At 39.3% G+C, this 22,482-nt stretch overlaps 1 protein-coding gene across 17 annotated transcripts in view; it reads left to right on the top strand.

Annotated features, from left to right (window-relative positions):
- The first annotated feature begins 3,879 nt into the window (after positions 1-3,879).
- Positions 3,880-22,482, top strand: part of LOC133660156 (focal adhesion kinase 1-like) — a 104,261-nt gene continuing 85,658 nt past the window's right edge. For 8 of the 17 annotated variants that reach the window (XM_062063362.1, XM_062063357.1, XM_062063365.1 and 5 more), the window contains exons 1-2: positions 3,880-4,118; positions 20,478-20,504. Coding sequence is in view for 1 of the 17 variants with exons in the window: in XM_062063356.1 (XP_061919340.1) it covers positions 11,494-11,530; positions 20,478-20,504 (64 nt within the window). In the remaining 16 variants the exon portion in view is untranslated. Of the gene's footprint in view, positions 4,119-11,430; positions 11,531-20,477; positions 20,505-22,482 lie in introns of those variants that run through there. The other 9 variants (XM_062063363.1, XM_062063352.1, XM_062063353.1 and 6 more) reach the window with 4 other exon arrangements.

Here is a 22,482-nt window from a genome sequence, read left to right as displayed (position 1 = left end):
TAAACAGTCTTACATAAGTAATTGGACGGGGATCTTCAGTGCCATTGTGCAAAGTCCTGGATAGTTCCAAAATGACAGAAAACTGAACTTCTCACTACACTAATGATGATGAACACATGTTTTGTTATGTACGCACTGGCAGTAGTGATCATCAAACTTAAAGAGTAAAATGAACACATTGTACAGTATATTATTATTACATGAAATAAATTACAGCCTCGAGTCTTTTTGAATATGATGCCACAAGCTTGGTACACTTATCTCTGGGCAGTTTTCGCCCATTCCTCTTTGCAGCACCTCTCAAGCTCCATCAGTTTGGGTGGGAAGTATTGTTTTTTATTCAAGATGTTTCTGTAAATTACTGCATTCATCTTTCCCTCTATCCTAACAAGCCTCTCAGTTCCTGCCGCTGAAAAAACATCCCCACAGCATGCTGATGCCACCACCATGCTTCACTACAGGGATAGTATTAGCCTGGTGATGAGCGGTGCCTGGTTTCCTCCAAACATGATGCCTGGCATTCACGTCAAAAAGTTTAATCTTTGTCTTCTCAGACTAGATTATTTTGTTTCTCATGGTCTGAGATTCTCTCAGGTGCATGTTGACAAAAGTTTTACTAAGAAATAGCTTACGTCTGACCACCATACCATACAGGCCAATTGGTGGATTGCTGCAGAGATGGTTGTCCTTCTGGTAGGTTCTCTTCTCCCCACAGAGGAGTGCTGTCGCTTTGACGGAGTGACCATCGGGTTCTTGGTCAGCTCCCTGACGAGACTAAGATGAATGCAGCAATGTACAGAGACATCCTGGATGAAAGCCAACGCTTCCCACCCAACCTGATGGAGCATGAGTGGTGCTACAAGAGGAAACTGCAAAACTGCCCAAATATAGGTCTGCCAAGCTTGTGGCATCATACTCAAAAATACTTGAGGCTGTAATTTCTGCCAAAAGTGCAGAAATTTACTCAATACAAAGTATTGAGTAAATGCAGTGAATAGTTATTTGCATTTGATTTTTATTTATTCATTTTTTCAAATAAATTTGCAGATTAAAAAATATATATATCAAATTTCTTTATGCCAGTGATTTTCAACCTTTTTTGAGCCATGGCACATTTTTTTCATTGAAAAAATACGAAGGCACACCACCAGCAGAACACATTAAAAAATGAAACTCAGTAGCCAATAAAAAGTTGTCCTTGCAAGTGTTGTATATGAATTCAAACCATAACCAACTATGCATCACTATAGCTCTTGTCTCAAAGTACTGTCATGACCTGTCACATCACGCCCTGACTTATTTGAAGTTTTTTGTCTTCCTGTGTGTAGTGTTTTAGTTTTTGTCTTGCGCTCCTATTTTGGCTTTTCCTGTTTTGTTGGTTATTTTCCTGTGGCAGTTTCATGTCTTCCTTGAGTGCTATTCCCCGCACCTGCTTTGTTTTAGCAATCAAGGCTATTTAAGTGGTCGCTATCCTTCTTTGCAAGGACATTGTTGATTGTCATGTCATGTTCGGATGTACTTTGTGGACGCTGTCTGCTCCACACGCTGTAAGTCTTTGCTGTCGTCCAGCGTTCTGTTTTTGTTTACTTTGCAACCAGTTCAGTTTTAGTTTCGTTTTGCATAGCCTTCCCTAAGCTTCAATGGCTTTTCTTAGCGGCCTTTTGTTTATCTTTTGTTTTAAGCATTAGATACATTTTTACTTGCATGCTGTCGTCTGCATATTGTGATCACGACAAACCATGTTCCCGACATTTGCAGATTATTAATACGGGTTTGCAAAAAATATTTTTAACCCAAATTGGTGAAATTACATATTCTCCCACGGCACACCAGACTATCTCACGGCACACTACGTGGCACAGTGGTTAAAAAACACTGCTTTATGGGTATTGTGTGAGAATTGTAAGGACAAAAATGGATATATTAAATTTTGGAATAAGGCTGCAACATAACAAAATGTGGAAAAAGTTAAGCATTGTGAATACTTTCCGGATGCACTTTAGGGGAAGTGTAATTTTCACAGTAATGTGTTGTAATGTTACAGTACATTTTGATTACAGTATTTTACTGTGAAAATTAATACTGTTTGATGCTATCAAACCCTGTTATTTTTTACAGAATGTTTGTAATACATTTGGGTGTGATTCATTTTTGTTTTGTCTCCATTTTAGTTTGGAGCGCTTGGATGTTAAGTGTTCCCTGATTTTCGTCATCTTTGTAAAATACTGATGATAATGTTAAAAAAACAGGTAATTAAAGGCAAAAATCGATCAATCAGTCAAGTATCTTGGCACATTTACAGTTTTTATCAATTGCTTACACACTAAATTTTAAATTTTCACACAGTTAACAAAGTCTACACACAATAAACAAAACCACTGTGCAGATTTGCCTAATATTAGGCATAGACTCTTCTTCACAGTTTTTGCGAAATATTACACACAATGCTTTACACACACCTTCCCATCTTGCACACATATAAGGATTGTGATACACACATTGTCACACTTTACACACACACTAGGATTGTGATACACACATCTTTATCTCCAGATTTATTTTCAAACCTTGCTGCTACCTAAATCTGCACATGAAGCCTATACTATATGCTGTACTTCTTATTTATCTCCAGATTTTTTTTCAAACCTTTTTATTTGTCTCAGATTTTAATTTGTACTGCATGTCATTGTGATATGTTACTTTACCTGACTGTGGTAAAAAATAAATATTTTCAGTTTGCAGCATCATTGTTGAGCAGTTCTTGAAAAGATTACAGGATATTTTTAGTTTCTCTTTAGGTCCTTATGTATAGGCCCACTTCAAAGTAAACAATGACGATTGCTGTATATTTTCCAATATATTTTGTCAAGTTACAGTAATCATTCATCCCATATAGTTTGCACTGGCTCCCTGTTCATCTTAGAATTGATTTTAAAACCTTGCTGTTTGTTTTTAAAGCTTTACATGGACTGGCACCTTAGTATATCTCGGACTTCATCCAAATTTACAATCCTGCGCGCGCTCTGAGGTCCGAGAGCCAGCTCCAGCTCGTAGTGCCCAAGACCAGACTTAAAACCAGGGGAGACAGGGCCTTCTCTGTGGTCGGCCCTAAGCTCTGGAACACTCTGCCCCTCCATGTTCGAACTGCTCCCACAGTGGAATGTTTTAAGTCTCGTCTTAAGACCCACTTTTATTCTCTAGCTTTTAACACTATGTGAGTTGTGTGGTCCTCTGTTGTCATCTGTGTTTTTACAATTTTGATTTCAATTTACTGTTTTAATTGGTTTTACCCTTTAAAATAGTTTTTAATCATATTTATTTTATATTGTTTTTATATTGGCTTTATATGTATTTATTTTTGTTGTGCAGCACTTTGGAAACATTTTGTTGTTTAAATGTGCTATATAAATAAAGTGGATTGGATTGATATACTAAAAGGGTCAGGCAAAATGCCCCAAACATGATTTCTTATAATAAAATAGGGTTTTTTACAAATGTGTTTTGTATATATCACTGTTCTGGTTAACTCACTCCAATAGTATCTTATCATTTGAAGTCTGTGTGAGTGAGATGACAATAAAACTGTATTTTTACAAATGCTTGCTTTATTTTGATGAATGGGCATATGTTTTGACCGTAGTGTGTCATTTTGCAAATAATCTTGGAATTAAGAAAATTGAATGTGGTGTTTGGAAAAGCGTGTGAATCCTTTTGAAAAAAGACACACAGCTAGTAAAATTGTGTGTAAGCAAATGGCAAAAAATGTAAAGTCAAACGTATCGGTATCAATAAAGGTGCCTCTGTTTACTTGCTATCGAGTCGATACCACAACCTACCGTATCGCCTCGCCCTGGCTCCGGGGCTCCAGATGCAGCATAGCGGCGGCAGCAGCCTTGCTAACAGACTGCTAGCGTCAGTGACTCTGGCAGCCGGGCACGGCGCTGTTCCGTCTCAGAGCAGGCAGAGAGGGACCCGCGGCGGGTAGACAGTACACACAACCTCCAAGTCGGATTTCTGTGATATCACTGGGAGTAATGTGGCAAATCCAGGCGGACTGGCTGGAAAAAGGTGCCCGGTGACTGGAAGTAGGTGCGGCCTGGCTGGGGAGCCTTAAGCGGGTGTGTATTGATCCGACTTGGGGGCGGATTGGGTGGGTATAGCCCACCGTTAGCCGTGATAGCTTAGCATTAAAGGGCTAACAGACAGACAATGGGCTTTACGTGGATGCTGTATGAGGGTTGTCTTTTTGCTCACATGGCGATATTTGTACGATTGCAGCTCGCCGAGTAATGTGGTCAATTTTAATATCAGTAATTTGTATTCCTAGCAGACATTGAGTGGTGCAGTGGTCGAAACCACCCCTCTGGTGACTTGGGTGCAAAGGTCTTCACTATGTCATTCACGAAAATAATAATGAAGCATGTGGTTTGTTTCTAGACGCAAGGATGCATGGTTTTTTTCAGATAATATGTCTCAGTTAACCATATTGAATCAAAACACTGCACTCTACTGACTGCTTTAATGCTAATAATTTTGTTAGAGTGCCACAAATCACCAGTTGATGAGTTAAATGTACATGATATATGATGTCATTTGTCATGTGCACACCTCATCAGCCACTAACTGCATCCCTGTTATTATTGGCAATGCAATCAACACTCATTCATTGCCCTCATGTTCATCTTTAAATAAGGGTATTGTTGGCCTTCCTGACTCACTTCTATAGGTATTCCTGGACATGTCATCTTTTATTGTTACTGTGTGAATCATCAGGAATCACTTTCACTATCGTTTTAATGGCATGCTTATCCTTCCAATGTTAAGACACAATTTTTCCAGTTTAGAGCTACAACGATTTATTGATTAATTCGAAGAAGAAAAAAAGCTTAATTGTATATTCTGTTGCTTAATGAAAGTAAAGTATAACTTGAAGTCCGGACTGCGTGGAGTGCCCAGAACTTTAAATAGGTGAACATAGTCTACGTTCACACTGCAATGCAGAATGTCCAATTAAAAAAACACTTTTTTTTTTGTCAAATCCAACCTTTTTTATGCAGTCGTGAAAAAATTTGATGTCTAATGTGAACGAAAACTGACCCGCATGCAAACATGACGTCATTACGTCACACATGCTGCAGTGTTTACACAGTAAATATAGCTCCAATTGTAGTAGGTCTCAGTTCTGGTGCATTTGTGGCAATTTCAAGAATTGTGTGCAATCAAGGTCAATGTTTTCTGTACCAAAATATTGCACATCGAAGATTAAAAAGGAAGAGGAAAGCATTTTGTCTCTTGCAGTTTGTAGGACATTAGCCTTATTGTCTGCTCGGAAGAGCGTGTTGGCAAGCTTTCGGAGACAGGAGTTGTGGAACATTGACGTGAGTTCCTAAAACATTTTTTTTTGCCTGTCTTCTGCTCATTTGTCAACTATTAATTTTGCAACCTTCGGAGAATTATGACGTTTATCGCATTTTGATGATGTATTGGTCAGGTGAACCCGACCCAATCGTTCAGACTCATGTCCACATACGAGAGAGGCCTGCGTCAGATTTGAAAAATGTGGAATTGTACTGTTCAGATTGATATGAAAAAATCTGATAAGGAGCAAATATGGGCAAACAAATCGTAATTGACCTGCACTGTGCAGTGTAAACAAGCCTATAGTTTCCATATGGCCACTGCAATAGAGCGCACATGAGAGCTGTGGTGTGTGTTGGTGCTGTGATATGTGTGGTGTTTTAAGGCTGTCAAAAATGACGAGTTAACACAAGATAAATCACAAAAAATATTGCATTTATCATGTGTAAACACAGATTAATCACATAATTTATTTTGACTATTCATGCTCCTTTACCACTTGTCCAGAATGCAGCTGGGATAGGCTCCAGCACCCCCGCAACCCCGAGAGGGACAAGCAGTAGGAAATAGATGGATGCTCCTTTACCTTAAGGCAAATGATTACCTGAAAAGTTGCACGGCACGGGTTTTTATACAGTTCTCGGATCAGGTCAATGCATACGTCCATCCATCCATTCATCTTCTTCCGCTTATCCGGGGTCGGGTCGCGGGGGCAGCAGCCTAAGCAGGGAAGCCCAGACTTTCCTCTCCCCAGCCACTTCGTCCAGCTCTTCCCGGGGGATCCCGAGGCGTTCCCAGGCCAGCCGGGAGACATAGTCTGCCCAAAGTGTCCTGGGTCTTCCCCGTGGCCTCCTACCGGTCGGACGTGCCCTAAACACCTCCCGAGGGAGGCGTTCAGGTGGCATCTTGATCAGATGCCCGAACCACCTCATCTGGCTCCTCTCGATGTGGAGGAGCAGCGGCTTTACTTTGAGCTCCCCCCGGATGGCAGAGCTTCTCACCCTATCTCTAAGAGAGAGCCCCGCCACCCGGCGGAGGAAACTTATTTCGGCCGCTTGTACCCATGATCTTGTCCTTTCGGTCATAACCCAAAGCTCATGACCGTAGGTGAGGATGGGAACGTAGATCAACCGGTAATTTGAGAGTGTTGCCTCCCGGCTCAGCTCCTTCTTCACCACAACGGATCGATACAGCGTCCGCATTACTGAAGACGCCGCACCGATCGGCCTGTCGATTTCACTATCCACTCTTCCGTCACTCGTGAACAAGACTCCGAAGTACTTGAACTCCTCCACTTGGGATCAATGCATATGTCAGTGGCAAATTTCACTTCAAAATACACCCTGACTGGACTTTAGAAAAAAAGTTAAGTTCAATCAATCAAAGTTTATTTATATAGCGCTTAATCTTAAGTGTCTCAAAGGGCTGCACAAGCCACAACAACATCCTTGGCTAAGAACCCACATTTGGGCAAGAAAAAACTCAACCCATTGGGCGTAATGAGAAACCTTGGAGGGAACCGCAGATCTGGGGACCCCACCTGGGCGACCGGTGCAATGGCTGCCGAGTGGATATGGTTAATAATGTGAGAGTCCAGTCCATAGTGGGGCCAGCAGGGGAACTTCTTGCATGTAGACACGTCGCGGCCCGGAGACGTTACCGACTGATGCATAAGGAGTGGCCTCCCCAGGGCCCGAATTCATGTGCAAGTCCAGTCCATTGGGAGACCATCAGGGGATCATTTTGAATGGAGACAAGTCAGCAGTGCAGAGACGTCCCCAAATGATGCACAGAGGAGTGGTCCATCCTGGGTCATCCGTGGTCCCCTGATAACCTCTCCACGCAGGAGAGGGTGGCAGAACAGAAAAGAGAAATATTATAGAAATATTTTTTGGGCTCTGGTAATCACTAATAAGTCGGAGTTCTTAGAACACAGATTTCTGTCCGGGACGTATTGTACAATACAATCAGCAAGATAGAATGGAGCTGGACCGTTTAGTATTTTATACGTAAGTAGTAAAACCTTAAAAAGTGCACATGAAGCCAGTGCAGGTGAGCCAGTATAGGCGTAATATGATCAAACTTTCTTGTTCTTGTCAAAAGTCTAGCAGCCGCATTTTGTAGCAACTGTAATCTTTTAATGCTAGACATTGGGAGACTCGAAAATATTACGTTACAGTAATCAAAACGAGACGTAACAAATGCATGAATAATGATCTCAGCGTCGCTGGTGGATAAAATAGAACACATTTTAGCAATATTATGGAGATGAAAAAAGGCTGTTTTAGTAACACTCTTAATGTGTGACTCAAATGAGACAGTTCGGTCAAAGATAATACCCAGATTCTTTACAGAGTCGCTTTGTGTAATTGTTTGGTTGTCAAACGTTACGGTGGTATTATCAAATAGGTGCCCCGTGTCTTGCAGGACCGATAATCAGCATTTCCATTTTCTTAGCGTTAAGTTGCAAAAATTTAGTGGACATCCATCGTTTAATTTCAAGTAGCAGCATTATGGATGACTCATCAGCATCCATAGTTAGCAACAGATCATTAGTCATTTTTGCGAGGGCTGTCTCCGTAGAGTGATTTTCCCTGAATCTGACTGAAAGGGTTCATTTAGCTGCTGTGCAACAATTTCTTTTTGAGGATTTTCGAGGTAAAGTCAAGGTGGGACAACAGCCTTTGGTTTTAATCAAATAAATAACATGCATTCAAGTAAAACATTTACAAAATGTTCTTGGCTGACATTTTGACAATAAAATTAAATATTTGTCCAAATATTGGGGTCTTTTTTTATTTTATTTAAAATTATGCAAGCAAGTAATAATAATTAGATTAATCTCACTTTGGATTATTTCAAATCCAAAAGTGTGATCAATCTGATTTTAAAAATAATTTGTTTTAAAATATCTCCATCCACACATGTGCAATATTAAATATGATCTCTGTCCCCACACAAATGACATCATGGACGTACACAGTCCCTTGTGTACATCCATGACATCATTTCCTGAGCGGCACTGTAGCAAACATGGCGGGTCTCAGCAAAGAAAAAGGTATATCAGGCCTTTTTTTTTTATAACTATAGAGCGTAAGTACCAGTATATCTACACATAAACATACAATATGTCCTTGCTGTTTATTTAAAGTAGTGATGTCTAATTATACAGTTTCAAAATCAGACTAATAACACTTTTGAATTTGGATTAATCAAAATTAATCAGAGTTTATTACTCACTTGCATCATTTAAATCAACTTAAAAAAGACCCCAATATTTGGACACAAATGCAATCTTAGCATCAAAATGTCTTTCCAGTAACATTTTTCAAATGACTTACATTGCACTACATTTATTTGCTCAAAACTTGCTAACCATTTGATATGAAATCCAGTATTTTGAAGAGTCTCCACACTCATCTTTGCACCAACTTATGCATTGACCTGGGGCCGTACTTATCAAGCTTCTTAGAGTGCCATTTTACACTTAAGTCCTGAGAATTTGCGAAATTTGGTCCTACTCTCAAACTTAAGAATAAAAGCTTTTTATCAACGTTCTTAAGTCTAAGAATCACTCCTACTCTCCACGATATTTAAGAGACCTTCAGAGGTGTCTTAAGTGGTTAGGAGTTGCCAGCAGGGGATGGCACTGAGGCGAGAGAGACGTGCGCGAACATTCAGGGAGCGGAACGATGTTCTGGATTTGTTTGATGACGAGCAGCTGATCAAACGGTATCGTTTAGACAGAGCGGGTATTATTTTTGTCACAGATTTAATACTTTTCGATTCCATGTTGATTTCTGCATGTGGCTGCAGCGGGCTAGTATATATAGAGCCACCCACGCCAGTTTCAAATGAGTTGCCTAATTAATGAATTGGAAAGAAAATGTTATGACAGTAGCATATGTGTGTGGCTGTGAGGTGAGTGACGTCAGTGAGTGTGTGGGCGACAGAAGAGAGGGAGCGGTAGCGTGAGTGCCGGTGGGGACTAGTTTGTTTTGTATTATTTTGTAGTTTATTGTCAAAAATACACTCCCATTGTCCACTTAAATATTTCCAAGATATTTCTTTATTCTTAGACAACGGATTCCCTTCCGTGATTGGTCATTTCTATGGACACAGAAATGACGTCACCTAAAATTCCATTTACGGCACATAGTAATGTCGTAATTCAGCTCTGAGTGTGACACTTAAGATTCAGTCCTACACTTCCCTGAAAGTGTGAGTAAGACGCTTGATAACTAACTTTTAAGTGCAGCTTTCAGCGAAGAATTTATTTACTCTTAAGTAAACTCTTAGCAGACTTAGGAGTAATTCTGAGAAGCTTGATAAGTACAGCCCCTGATCAGTAACTTGCGCCGCCTTTCAGGTAACCATCTGTGGTTAATGTAAAACAGTATGTATGTTCTAAACAAATAGTGTAATTAATCTGCGTATATGCATGATTAATGCATGTTAGTTGTTTGTGATTAATCACTGGAGTTAACATATTATTTTTGACATCCCTAATTTAAAGCCAACTTTGTTCACCATTGTACTTATTGACGGTGGAATACATGGCGCACAATTGTGACGTCATCAGACGGAAAGCCATAACTCTCTGTTTAAGGTGTCTACACTCACACACTAAAGCGGAGTTATAAAAATCTTCACCGTGGCGAGCGTTTTCAAAAGTGCACTTTAATAACAGAAGTGTGAGTTTTTAAAGGGAACCTATAATGAATTTACTCTTTTCTGGCTTACAAAATGTTACAATGTGGGACACTCGTGGAAAACAATGTCAAAGCATCAAATCTTAAGATTCATAAATATTGCTTTTTTTATGCAGCCTGAATTAATCGGTGAGTGACCAGATGAATCTATAGCATGTTTATGAAAGTTGATTTTCGAGCGTGTATGGGAAAAAATTGTGATGATTGAAATATACAGTAATTAACAAATTAACATTGTACATTTTCAAAGGATAAATTATGAGGAGAGGGTGGGGTGAAGTTTCATTTGCAATCTGGGAACACCTCCACAATCGAACATCTTGCAGACAGACTGAAAAAGCGGGTTAGAGATGTGACTGTAGAGCAAAATGTATGCAAAATTTACCCCAAAAGACATAGAGTGCATCATACAGTATCTACACCATAAAGAAGTGTTCTAAATGTATGGTAGATTCAAGTAATCATAGTTTCCCTTTAAAGTATAAAAATTGAGAAGTACTGGTCTAGTTAGTTCATGGTTTCACGCCTTTATAATAATAATATAAAAAATAATGGATTAGATTTATATAGTGCTTTTCCAGACCTCAAAGCTCTTTACAAACAGAATTGAGAGCCCATCATTCATACACTTCACATTCACACATTGATGTTGGTAAGCGACAATTGTAGCCACAGCTGCCCTGGGGTAGACTGACCAAGCATGGCAGCCAATTTGCTCCCAAGGCCCCTCTGACCACAACCAACATTCATACATCTTTGTAAGCGGCACTGGGAGCAAGGTGGGTGAAGTGTTTTGCCCAAGAACACCGCGGCCGTGACTAGGATGGCGGAAGCTGGATTCGAACCAGAAACTCTCAAGTTGCTAGACTGCCGCTCTACCATCTGAGCCACGCTGCCAGACGTGATAATGTGCACAAGCCTCATATTAATATATTTTTTATTAATAAAAAAATCTTTAAAATTGCATGCATAGAAATTTTTAAACCAATATGAATCATATGACATCTTTTGGCTTTTATCCACATGTCCAAGGGCATCACTTCTCTCATTCCTGCCAATAATCCAAAGCGGCAGGGACGAAGGAAGCAACAGCGATGACGTTGGATCGATGGTCACACCTGTCTGGCTTCTGTCAGGGCGAAATAAAGACTAGGGGGTGGCAGGGGCGAGTGGGTGAAATTGAAAGCAAGAGGGGCAGGGGTGCACCATGGGAAGAGAAGCAAGTGGAGGCTCGGGAGGCAGCTGTTATGAAATGACACTTAAAGGTGTGTCAATCGGAAACAATCAGGAGGAGGCGGGAGTTCTCCCTCTCCTACGTGAAGGCATACAGCACAACTAGGAAGTGGAGAGGGGAGGAGAAGGGGAACACATACACGCTTCTGTGTAGAGCGGAGGTGTAATCTTCTGCCTGAAGACTGCCAACATGCAATTCTGGGATTTTCTTGGCTGCACCAATCGAGGTATGTAGCGGCAGATCGGCTCGGGAGTGTCTTATTTGGGCTGGTTTGTGCGAGGCAGGTACAGAGGGTCTGACAGGCTGAGAGGGCTGGAAAGGAATTTGCACTGCTCGCCACCATGCAAGCAGTTGCATGTGGAAACCTCACACACTGGCTGAGTGTGCAGCGCAAACAAGGACACTTCTGGTATGGTGTCAGCCTGCTCTCTTTTGCTTTGATAAACCTGGTTGCTTGTAACGGAAGGCATAGTTTGGCAAACAAATGGATCGGAAGGTATGAAATATGTTGCCAAGATGCACTTCTAGGCTGCCTTGTATTGTCAGTTTTTAAAGACTTGTTAGAGCTAGAATTAAGCAAACTTAAATATTGAATACAATAACCAAAGCTGCTACTGGACTTACTGTGTATAGTATAAAAGACTGTCTTACTGTAACGGAAGTTACTTGCTTGTTTTGAGGAAAACTGCTTTGTCAGCAGTTCAAGGCAGCTGATGCATTTCTCTGCAAAGGGTTAAAAACAGGATCTCTACTATCAGTTCTCAAGTGTCCCCTTTCTCGCCCGTGAGGCAACATATAAGCTTGAAGTTCAAAGCAAAACAGTCAGTATGAAAAGATGTGTAGTATTTTAGTCATCTTGCACACTTACTATGACTGCACACAAATAAAGGTTAATCTTGATTTACAGTACACCAAGATAGCTGATATTTATAATATACAAAATGCCATCGATTATCACAGGAGTTACATTCTAGACCCCCCCAATGATAGGCAGATTTACGCAAAGTAGGGACAGTTTTTATTTTATGTGAATATGGTATGCATTTTAGGTTGTTTATAAACCTTCCACGGACTGTTATTAACCTTTCACACACTCATAATGTAATTGTAACATACAACATTTGCTATTAGTACTAATGAATGGTGCTAAATAATTGTAACCGCAGTGATATTGCTATGTACTTGTCCTGCATCCCATCACATTCGAATTTAAAAGGACCCAGTAAACTTACCCTGCACAACTCCCAGGAACGCAACAAATTTTTCCTCATAATAAACGGTACATTGTGAACAACCCGTGTTCAAAATCACAGTATCTAGTAGAGTGCCACAAAAATTGTTACTAAAATTTGTCCTTAATAGTGGGTATGGCTGTCTTCAAATAGTCCAAGACTCGACGATTCGATTCAGATGAATCTGATTTAACTATCAACCTCGCAGTCTAATCGTCTGCTATTAAATCCCCATACCCTCCAGTGTTTCCCATAAACTGCTAAGATACCTGTGGCGGTGGGGGCGTGGCTATGGGCGTGGTCATCATGACATCACTGAGTAATTTGCATAATTTACTACAATAATATGATTTTGTCTAAAAAGGCTAAAAAAATGTATACTTACTAATTAATAATAACAGTTTTGTTTTAAACGTCCATCCATCCATCCATCCATCCATCCATCCATCCATCCATCCATTTTACAATATAATTACAACACTTTATGTACATATTTATATACAGATTTGAACAATAAGTTATTCACTGAAATATATTTATTAATTGTGTTTTTTACAAAAAATATATCTTATAAAATATAAAAGCTAAAATGTCTCTTAAAGCTATGCCCCTTTAATTAGTACATACTAAATAATTTAACTTTAGCCTACTACTACAACCATATTATTTACCAGCAACATAAAGTGAAACAGAGGCAGAGGTGTCCTGCCACAGTCAGTAACAAATAAACAGAAAACAGTAGTGGTCAAATACAAATAAGGCAACAAGAGAAGTATCCTACACTTCTCTTTTGTAAAGTAAATCTGAACAGCCTATATGGGCATCTACATCAACTATATGATTTGCCTGAGAAGCTGGACAGGACAAAAAAAAAAATAAAAAAATTTAATTTTTTATTTTATTTGTGGCGGACGTAATTCTTTTGTGGCGGGCCGCCACAAATAAATGAATGTGTGGGAAACACTGCACTCTCCGTTGGAGGAAGGCGAGTTGAATACCTGCTGAGATGTTCAGCAGGTGTGTTGGGAGGATAGATAGATTGCGTTCATCATGTCTTCTTCACTGCTTCAGGTCGCTGCTTCCTGGTACTACATCACGTACCAGCTCAGTGGCCTGAACCAGCTCAGTGGCCTTGTGGTTTGAGTGTCCGCCCTGAGACTGGGAGGTCGTGAGTTCAAACCCTGGCCGAGTCATACCAAAGATTACAAAAAATGGAACCCATTGCCTCCTTGCTTGGCACTCAGCATCAAGGGTTGGAATCGGGGGTTAAATCACCAAATGATTCCCGAGCGCGGCCACCTCTGCTGCTCACTGCTCCCCTCACCTCCCAAGGGGTGAACATGGGGATAGGTCAAATGCAGAGGACACATTTCACCACACCCAGTGTGTGTGTGACAACCGTTGGAACTTTAATGTAAACAGCTGGCTGTTTTGGCCTCCCACATTTTTTATTATATCAAATATATTTGTCTGCACACAATAATATTTTACTTACAGTGTTGGGGAGATAATTCTACATGGGAGACGTATTGAGGCTCGTTGGGATGCTGTGCTGTATAGACACAAAGCACTGTGTAGGCCTGGGCCGGTAACGAATTTTGCTTGACGATATATTGACCTACAAATTATTGCCTATATTTTTATGAGACTTAATTAACCATTGATGTAATAATAATACATAATAATAATGCATGTATAATCTTTCAAATGCAATAAACTTATCTTTCTCGTATATTTTAATATTGTATACCAAAGACTATAAAAATGGGACCCATTACCTCCCTGCTTGACACTCAGCATCAAGGGTTGGAATTGGCGGTTGAATCACCAAAAATGATTCCCGGGCGCGGCCCCCGCTGCTGCTCACTGCTCCCCTCACCTCCCAGGGGGTGATCAAGGGTGATGGGTCAAATGCAGAGAATAATTTCGCCACACCTAGTGTGTGTGTGACAATCATGGGTACTTTAACTTTAACTTTAATTGGAATGAAAACTTTTAAATCTCCAAGTTAAATAAAGCAAACAATACCAATAAAAAAAAACTTTGTTAGCAATATTTTTCACTTGAATAAAAATTGCAACCAAAAGCAGTAACATGTGTTAAGGAGGGGGTTAGGGGGTGCCTCAAATATACACAAGCAAAACAATAATTAAAATGGATAAATAAAGTATTGACAAACAAAGTTGCACTTCAATATTGAACATGTAGGCAGAGATAGAGTTGTACATTACTTAACTGACAATCAAGTTAGGACCTTTTTAAACAAAAGTACGGAGTAACAATATAAACACTACAGTATAAGCAGATGTATTAACAGGTCATATGTTAAACAAGCTTTAGTCTGTCAGATTCCGAGTGAGGAAACACCATCATGATATGGCAACATGACAAATATTTGTCAAACGTTTGGAGCACTTTTAGGAAGTTAGTTTTTCAACTGTATTAAATAGCAGCATGTCTTGGGTGATGTATTTAACCACACTTTCTAAAAGCGCACACTATTTTGCACTGTTTTGTTTACATTGACCTAGCTCAGGGGTCACCAACGCGGTGCCCGCGGGCACCAGGTCGCCCGTAAGGACCAGATGAGTCGCCCGCGGGCCTGTTCTAAAAAAAAAAAAAAAAAAAAATGTTTTTTTTTTTTTTTTTTAAATTAAATCTACATAGAAAAAACACAAGATACACTTTCAATCAGTGCATCAACCCAAACAACCTCCCCCATGCACACTCATCCACACAAAAGGGGTTATTTCTTTCTGCTACCAATATTCTGGTTCCCACAACATAGACAACACATCTGCAAGGGACACAGTCCCTGAAGCACACATGATTGTATAGGCTGCTGGTCCACTAACATTTTCATTAATTACTATTTTTTATGTAATTATTTTTATATTGTTTTACTTTCTTTTTTATCCAAGAAAATGTTTTTTATTTATTTATCTAATTTTATTTTATTTTTTAAAAAAGGGCCTTATCTTCAACAGACCAGGTTGTCAATGAAATTAGATTTGTTTAAAGGGTTTTTTAAAGCAGGCCCAGTCCAGATAATGTCCAAGTCGGACTCAGCAACACACACCTTCATTCATGTACACAGAAAAAAATTAGGGAACACAACAGATTGCATATAATTTATAAACAAAATTACATTTTCAAAATAGGCATTTATGTACAGTCCAGATTATGTCCAGGTCACTCAAATTAGGGAACACAACAACAGATATCATATAATCTATAAACATAATTATACTTTCAAAATAAGCCTTTGAGGACTTCTCATATTTTTTTTAATGTTTTTTGGCATCATTATCGTTTTCAACCATGTAACTTTCTAAAGTTAGAAAATACTGAATAAATGTTTTAAAGAAAGTAATACTAAGTGAATATCTGTTTTTGGCCTTAAAAATAAACATTTTACCGAGTACTATAATTAAATTGACTAAATCATGATTGTCAATGAACTCTCCTAAAATAACAGAAACCACATTAAGCTTCATAAACAAACCAATCCTTAAACACATTTTTTCAACTTCCACCCAAAACAAAGACACAATATGACAATACCAAAACAAATTCAGGGTGGATTCAGGCTCCTGACAACAAAATCGGCAATCATCTGACTCTGTCATATTCCATCATTTTAACATTTTCCCTGTGGGTAAGAAGTTATAAATAATTTTAATTTAAAAATAACGATTTTGCACATCGATAGTGGTTTTATAGATTAGTTTGAATATGTAAAAGCTAAATTGAGCAAATTGGCTATTTCTGGCAATTTATTTAAGTGTGTATCAAACTGGTAGCCCTTCGCATTAATCAGTACCCAAGAAGTAGCCCTTGGTTTCAAAAAGGTTGGTGACCCCTGACCTAGCTTGTTCACCAAGCGCCAAGTGAGTGTGGACTGTCGGTGGTTGTGTTTCAAGTGGGCGTGCAGGTTTGTCATATTCGCGCACATTCAGCAAACTGGCTCCTTGGTGGTGATAGGCTCATCTTGTTTCAAAGGTTTAAACGGAAGTATTCCCACAGTGGTGCAGTGGCATTTGGTTTTGTGATCATTTTGTCTATGTTAGCTGCTACATGCTAACTAGTTGCACTGTGTGATGCTCGCAGCACAAAGAGTCAAAGACACTTAATGAGGACAAGATAATTCACCCCAAATATATATATGGCCTCAAATATATACAATATATTTGTATGTACAAATTCACATACATACTCACAATTATTCATACAAATGTACATATACTTATTCATTGATTCATACATACGCGCACACATAGGTACTTATGCACATACATAGGCACATACATTCCCACATACATACACAAATACAGTACATACATACACACTCACGGTGCATACATCCACACGCATATTTACTGTACAAACATACAGTACATTTACACATACTGTACATATACAAGCACATATGCATACATACACTCATGCATACAGTCTCGTTTCATCAAACATATTTTAACGTTATTCCCCTAGGGCAGTGGTCCCCAACCACCGGGCCGCAGATCGATTGATACCGGGCCGCAGAAGAAATTTAAAAAAAAAAATATATATATATAAATATTTGTATATATATATATTTTTTTAAAATTAAATCAACATAAAAAGACACAAGATACACTTACAATTAGTGCACCAACCCAAAAAACCTCCCTCCCCCATTTACACTCATTCACACTCATTCGCACAAAACGGTTGTTTCTTTCTGTTATTAATATTTCTGGTTCCTACATTATATATCAATATAGATCAATACAGTCAGCAGGGATACAGTCCTTAAGCACACATGATTGTATTTTTTTTATGACAAAAAATAAATAAATAAATAAATACCATACAACACCCCCTAAACCCCCCGCCCCCCGATCACGGATTTGTATTTTAAACCACCTCGGATACTATATCCTCTTGAAAATGAGAGTCGAGAACGCGAAATGGACATTCACAGTGACTTATCTCCACGACAATACATCGGTGAAGCTCTTTAGCTACTGAGCTAACGTGATAGCATCGGGCTTTACTGCATATAGAAACAAAACAAATAAGTCCCTGACTGGAAGGATAGACAGAAGATCAACAATACTACCAAACTCTGGACATGTAAATACACGGTTAATGCTTTCCAGCTTGCCAAAGCTTAGCAATGCTGTTGCTAACGACGCCATTGAAGCTAACTTAGCTACGGAACCTCGACAGAGCTATGCTAAAAACATTAGCTCTGCACCTACGCCAGCTCTCATCTGCTCATCACGACCCGTGCTCACCTGCGTTCCAGCGATCGACGGTACGACGAAGGACTTCACCCGATCACCGATGCGGTTGGCGGCCCGGAGACGGAGGAAGTCAAGGTGAGGTCGTTCGGCTAGCGCGTCTGCTATCCTCAAAGTCCTCCTGGTTGTGTTGCTGTAGTCCGCCGCTAATACACCGATCGCACCTACAGCTTTCTTCTTTGCAGTCTCCATTGTTCATTAAACAAATTGCAAAAGATTCACCAACACAGATGTCCCGAATACTGTGGAATTTTGGGATGAAAACAGAGCTTTTTTGTATTGGATTCAATGGGTCCGAATACTTCCGTATCAACCGTTGACGTCACGCGCATACGTCATCATATCTAGACGTTTTCAACCGGAAGTGTGGCGGGAAATTTAAAATTGCACTTAATAAGTTAACCCGACCGTATTTGCATGTGTTGCAATGTTAAGATTTCATCATTGATATATAAACTATCAGACTGCGTGGTCGGTATTAGTGGGTTTCAGTAGGCCTTTAATGACTAGTCGTTTATCAAAATAGTTGTTTTTTGCAGCTCTAACAATTGTCTTTAATATTAATATAAGATCATGTTTGCAGTCAAATTGTGTTATAAAAGTTCTTCATCTTTTTTATCAGTGAACACAATGTTATAATACAGGTTTAATATTGAATGTGACAGTAACTTAATTACGGTATTCTGAGAGGTTGATGATTGCAGAGTAGCTCAAATCTGTTTTTGCCACAATGAAAGTGGAGTTGAGCCATGCCCTCAGCGGGGCATCACTTCTGGGTTTGCAGCCAGAGGCAGCTATTCTCTTTGCTTTGAGCTGAAGGGAGAAAGAAGAAGGCTGACAGCATCACGTGTAGGAGTACAATGTGGTGAAGTGAGTGTCGGTGAGCAGCAGTGACAGATGTTTCAGTTCTGTTTTTGTTTGAATTTTTAGGTCATTGTTTGTAGACGTGAAAAAGCTGGGTCGATTTGGTTGTCTGGTAACAGTGCAGTTTTCTTGTCTGGAATATGTTCCATCCATCCATCCATCTTCTTCCGCTTATTGGAGGTTGGGTCGCAAGGGTAGCAGCCTAAGCAGGGAAGCCCAGACTTCCCTCTCCCCAGCCACTTTGTCGAGCTCCTGCCGGGGGATCCCGAGGCGTTCTCAGGCCAGCCGGGAAACATAGTCTTCCCAACGTGTCCTGGGTCTTCCCCGTGACCTCCTACCGATCGGACGTGCCCTAAACACCTCCCTAGGGAGGCGTACGGGTGGCATCCTGACCAGATGCCCGAACCACCTAATCTGGCTCCTCTCGATGTGGAGGAGCAGCGGCTTTACTTTGAGCTCCTCCCGGAAGGCAGAGCTTCTCACCCTATCTCTAAGGGAGAGCCCCGCCACCTGGCGAAGGAAACTCATTTCGGGCCGATTGTACCCGTGATCTTGTCCTTTCGGTCATAACCCAAAGCTCATGACCATAGGTGAGGATGGGAACGTAGATCGACCGGAAAATTGAGAGCTTTGCCTTCCGCCTCAGCTCCTTCTTCACCACAACGGATCGATACAGCGTCCGCATTACCGATCCGCCTGTCGATCTCTCGATCCACTCTTTCCTCACCCGTGAACAAGACTCCGAGGTACTTGAACTCCTCCACTTGGGGCAGGGTCTCCTCCCCAACCCGGAGATGGCTCTCCACCCTTTTCCGGGCGAGAACCATGGACTTGGAGGTGCTGATTCTCATCCCAGTCACTGGAATATGTTGAATTAATTAATAGATAACGGGAAGTTTGATTAAGCTAAGAGCATCTCTTCGGACTAACAGTACTGTTGTTTCTGTTTTATTCATTTCAAATACTTTTGTAATCCTTTGATGTTTTGTTTATAAATACAGTCTTGTGATTTTCTTATGTAACCTTATATCACCCATTAATCAGCAACATGGTTGATAAAGGCCAGTAGAAACGAAAGCAGTGTTTCTCATTTCCCATACATTCATATACTTCTGGTGTCTTGCCACAAATAAATTTGAACCGCAGCAAGCTGGTACAATACTTTATTGAAATTGTATTTATGTATGTATGTAACTATGTATGTATGTACATATGGAAATAGCCCTCTGGCCGCATGTTGGACAGACCTGGCTCACAAGTAATAGTAGTAGTAGGTTCAGCTTGAAGCCTTGTACCCAATATCTACTGAACAATACTTGCGCACTACATCTGCCTTAGCCACTCCATCTTTGTCCGTTTGCGTATTTCAACGGGAAAGCCATGTGTTCCCAAAGGAGGGAACTTCTGGCTTTTCCTTGGCATCACTAATAGTAACATTTGGTTGGTGGGAGCTGGAAATGAACTTTCTGCACCAAAGAAATGTGAATATAATGAATACATGTACCCCACTGATGCATAACAAAATCACATTTTAATAATTCAAAGATAAATAAACATACATTATCATACATACACAATTTAAATCATCACACAACGGCTTTGCTCCAATTTGCAAATATAAACATGAACTTTGACTTAGCTATCCCTTATTTTCATGCTCTGTCTGTTTTTTTACATGCAAAAAATAAACCGACCAGACTCAGCCATCAAATGAAAATAATATAATTCAATACAACTATGTTTACAGCTGCACTTTCAAAATGACTAATATTTTTATTTTGTGTTTCAGATATTTCCAGAATATCACACTATGCTGGTGAGTACAAAAACTGTTGTTTCTTATTATGTAATTAATGTACAGTATGTGCCCACTTAATGTTTTAGTTCAACCATTGGATTGGATTAGATTCTTTTGTAAAACAGTTTTGTGCGCTTGAATGATAATAAACTCATAACAAATTATGCAAGATGAAAATCAAGGAAGACATGGCATTGCCTCAAACCATTTATTAAGCATCCCATCAGATTGAGCTAATGTAATCTCTTAACTGCGCACAGATGGTATCCCTTGATGGAGTGAAACTAGGGATTGCTATGATATGCTGTAATAATGTTATAAAAGAAAGCTTTATAGTCATCAATTAATTTCTTTATATTGCATTTTGACTTGGCCAGCATCTTTCGGGTATTGCAATGCCTTGCTCTGAAAAAAAAACTGCCTGGTGTAAAAGTGTCCTGGGATGGAATTAGGTTTAGAGGTAATGCTTTCATGGCTTGTACGCTTTTCTCAATTGTTGCTAAGTAACAGTTGTGTTCTATAGGGTGTTTTATATTTGTAACTAGAAGTGTGTGTTGCTTGAGAAGGTTTCAAAGATAAATCAAATGTCATAAGGCTAACTTTGGCAAGTCCCAGTGGGATGCGTGTCCAAGAGCTGACGTCAAGGTTGAGACCTGAAATGTGATGAGATGGTCTCGCTGCTTTGGAACACAATGGCAATGACATCTTCGACCTTGGGAACACTGTGCATAATAAACATAACATTTAATCACACTGACACTCTTGCACTCATAGTTTGCTTGGGCTTTAGTATTTGAATATGATTTTCATGTAATTGACTGATGGAATCAAATAAAAAAACATATTTGTACAGCACACATGTACATTATAACCTTATTTATTAAACTTAGAAATAGCCCTACAAAATAACCACATTTGATGAAATATTTGAATACATGTCAAACTTCTAACCAGATTTTTTTTTTTTATATTGGGTTTGATAAATTAATTCCTGTGCACAGTGCTGCTCTCTGTAGTTTAAATGCTCAAATTAATGGCTTATTTCTTTTTTTTTTCATTGAATTTATTATATTTTGAAAATAATAATTTACATTGAAAGCAAATCCTTTTAATATTCACGATTTTTAACAAACTCATTGTCTGTATGCTATTTTTTTGCTCTCCCAGAGTTTCTATTCTCTCACTGTTATGGTTATGGCTATGGTTTGAATAGATTTCAAACATGCATACAGTTACAATATGGTACCGTACATCCTATATTTCCAGTTTCTCATTACAGTATGTCCAGAAAGGAGTAAGAAAAGCAGAGTTTATTTAATCTTACCTCTTTTCCATTTCATAGCAATTTTTAACACCTTTGTTTGTTCACTTCCTGTGTTTAGTTTGTGACACAAACACATTAAATAAATAATCAATAAAGGTATCATGAATAGATAGTTGTTTATAAGTTGTTATTTACATACTGAGATGAAAAAGATTGTGTAATTTTCATTAAAGTTCAAGATGTTTATTAGGATTCTTCTTCGTTGTGCTTGTAAACACTTTGAGTGTAAACAGTTCCTTAAGCGGAGCATATTAGTTCTTTGTTTAACTTCTTTGCCTAATCCAATCCGTATTCTAATTTCACATACAGATATCCTAAAGGTTTTAAGTGTTGTACATGCAAACAAATGTTTTAACTTGTCACATTTTTTCCCAAGGTTATATTTTTCCTCTTTTGTTGAGAAGAACTGTTGTACATTCTTGGGTAGCGGGTTATAGTTTGATATGTGCATAATTTTAGCTGTTTGCAAAACTAACTTAAAACATTTGTATGCACATACAACACCTAAGACTTTTAGCATATCAGTATGTGGAATCAAATTATGGAATGGATTAAGCTAAGAAGTTGAACAATGTACTATTATGATTAGGGTTGGGTATCGTTTGAATTCGAACGATTCCGATTCTTTGTTTCGATTCCGATTCCTGACGATTCTCGATTCCGATTCTTTTA

Source organism: Entelurus aequoreus, linkage group LG11 (assembly GCF_033978785.1).
Source record: "Entelurus aequoreus isolate RoL-2023_Sb linkage group LG11, RoL_Eaeq_v1.1, whole genome shotgun sequence".
In the NCBI taxonomy this organism is placed as follows: Eukaryota; Metazoa; Chordata; class Actinopteri; order Syngnathiformes; family Syngnathidae; genus Entelurus; species Entelurus aequoreus.
The sequence above is the reverse complement of the archived record's forward strand: the minus strand, read 5'-3'. Positions and strand labels throughout refer to the sequence as shown.